The following is a 7,196-nucleotide window of genomic DNA, read 5'->3' on the forward strand; positions in this document are numbered from 1 at the left end:
CAGATTAATCCGACGGTAAAGCGGCACAAAAATGTGCAACATAGCGCCATTATCGTCAGATTAATCGACAGTAACTTTCTACATATTTTGTCATCCTACCCACTATATTCTGCCACTAATTTCGATGGAAATTAGCATCAGACTAGAAAAATCTGATGGTAAGTATTTTTCGGCAAGGTTTATACCATCGCATGACTTCCATCGGTAAATCCGATTGTATCTGGCAACTTTGTTGTAGTGATTAGTTGCAAATAAAATTTATTTTTTCGCCTCTACTTACCGTCTAATTTAGTTACGGAATAATTTCAACGATAACTTATTTGAGGGTCGAATTTCACTCGTAACCGTCGGAAAATACATCGCTAAATCTGTCAATAACGTCCGTCGCTAAATCCGCTGGTAATATCTATCACTAAATTCGACGGTATTCGTCGCATTTTTTATAGTGTAAGCTATGATTACTTTAGAGAAAATTTTATTCTCCTTCTTTAAAAAGATACTAAAATCATATTCCCTTTTCTTTTATCGGTAAAATGTACACTTTTTTACCTTGTAATTTTTAGAAAATTTATTCTTTAATCCATTTCAAAATTTTTCTGTTAACTCTAACTAGTTAACGTTAATTTTTTTCTTTTAAATTGTGTTTTTCAAAATTATCTTTTAACAAAAAATTTAATTTTTAATCAAATTGTATTTGTCTAAATATTTTTTAACAAATTTTTGTTCAAGGATATGTTTGTAAATAATTTTACTCTTTTTTTAGAAAGAGGTAAAGTTAACGTTAATTAGCTAGAGTTAAAAAAAAAAAAACTAAATGAGCTAAAAAGAAAATTTTTTAAAAGTTATAGAAGAGATGAGTATATATTTTATAAATAAAAGGAAAATATGTGTATTTTTTTTTTTATTGACTGAATGGATATCAGTATCATTTTAAGTTTTCAACATATTTTAGGGGAGAGTAGAATTTTCTGTTGATTTAAATTAAGATTATATTCATTCATTCCATTGATAGAAAGGGATTTGAATTCTCTAACGTTTGAATTTTATTTTAGAGAGTAAAATGTGATCTCTCACCATTGATTTTATAGGTGGGACCAAGAATAAATATAAAAGAGAAACTATTCAATGGTAGAACATCACACTTTACTCTCTAAAATGAAATTCAAACTTTAGAAGATCCAAATCTAATAGAAATATGCGGCAATTTACTGTATAAACTATAAAGCACAAAGCACAGTAATGAATGCACATTTATTAGGGATTACTCATCATGATGAATTTTGTTAGGAAGTCAATGGAGTATTTGTACAATATGTACAATGGGTAATTTATTTGATCCAATATGAGTTAAAAAATAAACATTCAGGGTACTACTAATTTTTCAAACACAATACACTCATATTATCCAAAATAATCATCCGGGTACCAGGATAATAAACAAACATCTGATATCCTACCGAATCGAACATCCCTATACTCCCATTATACACATTGTACAGATACTCCATTGGTTCCTTATACTTTCTCTATCATGATTATCCGTAGACATAAGTTTTTCAACTAGTGATATATGTGAGCTAAACATAGAAAAACCCCATAAAACTGACACATCACACAACCTCAACACCTTGATGCAGATGTTTTTCATTGGCCAACATGATTTCCTTTCCGGGACCAAAAAAATAACTCTGTTTTTGTTTGCAGCAAAATAGAACGTGTGTACCAAATCAAAGATAGGTTTAGAGATAACCAATCCTTCTACCACATTCAATGGTATCATCCAGAATCATTTTGGTGTCATATTTGTAGACGAATCCCTTCTCACACAGCTTTGTTGAACCCCACTTTACATCCACCTTCTTCCCCTCCAAGTATCTGTAATGTAATCTCAACTTAGATTACTTTCAATTAATCAAGACATAATTGAAATTAATAAGCAAATAATAAGGGTAGGTCACATACTCTTGCTTGACATTGAATTCAGGATAATGTTGAATGTAATAACCAGCAATCTCTGCTATTGAAACATAGGAACTTGCACACAAGAATCTTCCCTTCATTGAGGGATTTTCCATGCACAAGATGTGAGCTTCACATACATCATCAATATGCACTAAAGGGACTTTCCCCAGCAATGATTCTAAAAACTTGAGTGTTTTGTAGGTCTCTGAATTTCCTGTGATCAGTGAAAGACAAAGTGCAATGCTACCAGATGCAAAGGATTGAATGGTGTCCCCACCAATAAGACCACATGGAATTGTTACCACCTCTAATCCACCACAACCATTTTCATTGTTATTGTAGCTCAACATTTCTTTCTCTGATAGTGTCTTTGAATAAGTGTAGTCCTTCATAGCAACACCAATTACCACAGTCAAATCAAACATATTAGGATAGATTTAAGAGTTTAATTTTAATACGGTGTAAAATATATTTTACATAATCATTCAATCAAATCAGTATTTTTGGATAACTATTTATATAGTTAATGTAAAAAATTTTACTACCGTAACATTACGTAATTAGATATAGGTGTAGGACTGTTTTAAAAAAAATACATCAAAATTAAATTCTAGATTTAATCTCTAACCTTAAGAAAATGGTCATGGTAGACATATGATAAAGAATCATTGAGAGGGGTCCAGCAAGTTTCGTCGATGAAATCCTTGAAAGCAGTTCCATCTTCCTTCAAGGGAGAAGAAGAGACAACAGAAGCTGTGTAGATTAAGCGCTTCACAGTCCCTGATCTGAGACAAGACATGAAGATGGTTTTGGAGCCTGCAAGTGCTGCTTCAACCGTGTTCTTGTACTGAGAAGAACCGGGTTCATGGTTCATGGGAGTAGCCACGTGGAAGACGAAGTCGCATCCCTGAACGGCAGGGTCAAAGTCAGCGGGGTTGTAAATATCAGCTTCGAACAAGAAAAGTTTCCCTTGGGAATCTGGAATGTTCTTGAGAATCCCCACCTTGGATTCATTCTCTGCAATAATAATTAAAGTGAAACTCAGAATTCAGAAGAAGAAGATTTGTTTGTAATGAGATTAAACAAGTACTGATATCTCTGAGAGTCGCGTGCACAGTGTAACCCTTCTCTAGAAGCTTCTTCACCAGGTAAGAACCAACGTAACCAGTGGCTCCTGTTACGCAAACCTTGCATCTTCTCTCCATCTTCGTCTTTGTCTCTTTAACTCACGAATACGTATACAAGTACATACATACAGAAATCGCCAATGGTAATGGTACTTTGTGATTACTAAGTTTTCTAATATTTATAATCCTTCTGTATCACGTAAAGAGAAATGTTAAACCATCAGAATTTTATTATTAATAATTCAATAACATACTTTATCTTATAATTTTAAATATTGATGTAATAAATTTTAATAGTCTTTCTGGCATTCTTTTTATGTAAAATTGTAAATTACCAGGCATACACTACTACTAAACAAAATTGCAAGGCCGTGAAAGGTATATATAACAAACAAAATGAGAATAGTATTTTTGTAATTTCTATAAGAAAGCGTGACCCTAATGAATTATTTGGGGACAATTAATAGTTGCAAAATACCAAAGTTACTGACCCTAACATTCCTCATTAAATTATTTGGGGACATCCGATATTAAATTGATAATATCTCAATCGGCTTCAAGTGGCTAGCACATAGACGACTTCCAGAAAACATGAATCAAACAAAAGAACTACCACTTAGTATAATCAAAGATGAAGAATACATACAAATAGAAAAGGACAGAGATATTTATTTAATATTGCGTATTTTCATATAACACAAATATGAGTGTAAGGTTTAGGGTAGATCAAAGCTGGTCCATCCGTTTTGCGCATTTGATGCAATCATCCAATATCATATTCAGTTCATACTTGTACACAAACCCTTTGTCTCTAAGCTTCCTTGATCCCCATTCAATTTCTCGTTTCTCTCCTTCGAGATACCTGAATCCAAATGCAAATTATTTTATAAAGAAATACTAATTAATTTTATTCGAATAGGTGAAATCTCAGGTGCAGTCTTCACGTGAAGTTGATATCGAGAGCGGTTAGATGATTTGACTAATTTGACTAAATTTTCATTTAACGGCTGTCAGCTATCAACTTCACGTGAAATCTGAGGTGCAGTCGACTGGATTGAGTTTCATGTATGTTAGATAATAGATAATAGAAACTTATATTAATTACTTGGTGTTGAAGTGGAATTCCGGATAGTTTTGGAAATAATAACTTGCAAGATCAGATGAAGAAGCAAAGGAATTTGCAAGCAAGAATCTGCCAGTGATGGATGGGGTTTCTAAGCAGAAGATGTGAGCTTCACAGACATCATCAACATGAACAATTGGAATTTTTCCATTCAAGTCCTCTAAGTATTTCAAAGATTGGTAAAGGAACTCATCATTATTGCCTTTTATCTGAGAGATTAGCATTGACACACTCAAAGGAATTTCACTGAGCAGAGTGTCCCCTCCCACAAGCCCACAAACCAGGCTTACAACTTCCATTGTTCTTCCATTTTCATAACTCAGTAACTGCCTCTCAGCCAGTGTCTTCGCATCGGTGTAGCTCTTATGAAGATTGCTGCCTGGAAATGAAACGTTGAGAGGGGTCCAACAAGATTCGTCCATGGAATGTTTGTAACCACTTCCATCCTCCTTCAGCGGAGAAGCAGCTACAACTGATGCTGTGTAAATCAGCCGTCTAACTGTTCCTGTTTTTATGCATTGCGCAACTATGCTTTTTACCCCTTCTGTTGCAGCTTCAGCTACACCCTTATACTGCAACCACGTACAAATCAAATTACAATCATCACTTCAACATTACTTTTTAAGACACATAATGTAACAAAACGTACAAATATTACATTGGCTCCTCGTACTTTTCTTTCATTAAATATGTAAAATGTTCATCTTTTATAAGGCGAGATTTGAACTAATTATTCAACCAATTCAAATTGGTTATTATATTTTGTATATATAATTATGTTTTATTATAATGAACAGAATCATAGGAGTTTAATTAGGAAAAACATTTTTATATCCACTAGTATCAACTAATTTTTTGAAATTATTTTTTATTTTGAATTAAAAATTTTGAATTCTAATTTTAAATTCTTTAAATGATAAATTCTTTTACTAGTACTTATTCAAATTATAAATAAGAATATTTAAAAGAAAAAAAAATATGAACATATGTTGGGAATGTAACTAATGAGTCCAATCCATCATTCCCTGTCAATCCCAATCTTTGAATACGGTTACCTAACAACATGTGTGGTTAAATGCATTGATGATGAACTACCTTAGAGTATGGTTGATGTTGGTAGGGAGTAGCAAGGTGAAAGACAAAGTCACAGCCTTGAATTGCAGCCTCAAATTGATCTGGACTGTACAAATCTGCCTCAAATAGCAGCAGCTTTTCTTTTGCCTCTGGAAACCCTCTCAGAATGCCTGTCTTTGCGTCCTCTGCAATATATATGAAATCAACAAATAATGGATCTGATATGCGTGCCAATAATAAATAAATAAGATTTCATAATAATATGATAATCACATCATATATACTTAAGCTTCTAAGGGTTGCGTGGACAGTGTAGCCCTTTTGGAGAAGCTTGTTAACGAGGTAAGAACCAATGAAGCTGCCACCGCCGGTGACGCATACCTTCCACTCCCTCTTCTCCATCTTAGTTATCTATCTTTTTCCTCCTCTTCTCTTACCACCCACTACTGAGTGTTTTAAAAAGGTCGGAACCATCACTATCTACTTTTTTCAATATTGTGTATAATGAATGTATTATATTTATATCATCGAGACTCATTCACTCAGTCCTTTATTTCTACCATTTTTAGTTTTTTATGCGATGACAATTAATTAATATTAAAGTTTTTTAAGGGAGTAAAAATATTTTTTATTTCTAAAATTTTTAAAATAATTTAATATTAGTCAATTTCTAATCAATTCTATTTTATCGTATTTTTTTAAATAATAGTCCACTTTTTTTTTAATTTTACCGTTGCTTATACGTTATCAATATTATCAAACTACCATTTATCATCTCCAACCTCAAATACAAACTTAGGTTTAAACTTAATTAAAATGCACGTGGGTGATAGAATCAAGATGATGGAGTTGGGTGGGGTTGGATGATAGGCAGGGAAGGAACTAAAATTGTGGTAGAAAATGTGTTAAAAATTAAAATATTATATAATTTAATAATTAATATTTTTTAATTAAAAAAATTAACAAGTGCTTATTATATAAACAAAAGTTATCTTAGTTTTTATAAAAAAAATTATTTTGAATTTGATAAAATATAAAAATTATCTATATTTTTAATTAGTTTATTTTATTATATTTGTTGTGTATTATTGTGATAATAAATTATATTTATATTTTTTATATTATAAAAAAATAGATTATAAAATAATATAAATAAGTTAATTATGTTGATAATTTTGATATATGTATTTAAAATATATTCGTAAATAAAATATAAAAATATATTCATTTTAAGAATTTATTTAATATATTATAATTTTAATATCATAAAAAAATAAATAAATTTTGAAATAATTTACTTTCATGTATATACGGTAATATATAAGAATTATTTTAATATCTAATTAGATATTAATGTTGTTATATATTTTTATATTATAATAAGTGTAAAAATAAAAAAAAATAGAAAGAGAAAAAAAAAGAAGTTTAAATATTTAAAGATTTAAAAATTTATTTAATCGAAAAGTGAAAAGTGATTGACGATAATACTTTTTCAATGTAAATATTGTTATTTGTTTTTGAGTTTAATAGTTTATTTATTTATATAAAACAATTATTTATTTTATTTTTTAAAATAAAAAATAAAATTCTATAATATATAATAAATTTATACATTTAAAATTGTTAAATTTTGTTCAAAAAAATTGGGAGGCAGGATATAAAGTTAGAAGAGTAAAATTATATTTTAAAAATGGTTCTAAAAATTTTAGGAATAAAATAGATATACTTTACCTTCTTTCATCTCTAATAATTTATAGATATCCAAATTAAATTAACACTACCACTCAAATTATAATATATATATATATATATTAAAAATTAGCCACTAAATTAGTTATTATATATTTATATATAAATATATTAAAAAAATTTACTTAAAAGAGTTCAATTAAACTAAAATCATACATCTC

General features: G+C 29.9%; 2 protein-coding genes across 4 annotated transcripts; both read right to left on the bottom strand.

Moving 5' to 3' along the window:
* Positions 1-1,300: 1,300 nt before the first annotated feature.
* On the bottom strand, positions 1,301-3,850 carry LOC112695325 (NADPH HC-toxin reductase 1). 3 transcript variants are annotated; one of them, XM_072196530.1, is made up of 5 exons: positions 3,581-3,729; positions 3,053-3,279; positions 2,591-2,979; positions 1,963-2,348; positions 1,301-1,875 (listed from the first exon to the last, which is right to left on the bottom strand). In XM_072196530.1, exons 2-5 carry the CDS (start codon positions 3,165-3,167, stop codon positions 1,740-1,742), a joined length of 1,026 nt encoding a protein of 341 aa, XP_072052631.1. In that variant the 5' UTR covers positions 3,168-3,279; positions 3,581-3,729; the 3' UTR covers positions 1,301-1,739. The 3 variants fall into 3 exon arrangements, with proteins under 3 accessions (XP_072052631.1, XP_025603411.1, XP_025603412.1); XM_025747626.3 differs by having other exon boundaries at positions 3,053-3,850; XM_025747627.3 differs by lacking the exon at positions 3,581-3,729 and having other exon boundaries at positions 3,086-3,306.
* Positions 3,739-5,812, bottom strand: LOC112695326 (NADPH HC-toxin reductase 1). Its single transcript, XM_025747628.3, has 4 exons — positions 5,571-5,812; positions 5,308-5,471; positions 4,195-4,784; positions 3,739-3,951 (listed from the first exon to the last, which is right to left on the bottom strand). Exons 1-4 carry the CDS (start codon positions 5,686-5,688, stop codon positions 3,816-3,818), a joined length of 1,008 nt encoding a protein of 335 aa, XP_025603413.1. The 5' UTR covers positions 5,689-5,812; the 3' UTR covers positions 3,739-3,815.
* Positions 5,813-7,196: the final 1,384 nt, after the last annotated feature.

Source organism: Arachis hypogaea, chromosome 6, assembly GCF_003086295.3.
Source record: "Arachis hypogaea cultivar Tifrunner chromosome 6, arahy.Tifrunner.gnm2.J5K5, whole genome shotgun sequence".
Classification (NCBI taxonomy): domain Eukaryota; kingdom Viridiplantae; phylum Streptophyta; class Magnoliopsida; order Fabales; family Fabaceae; genus Arachis; species Arachis hypogaea.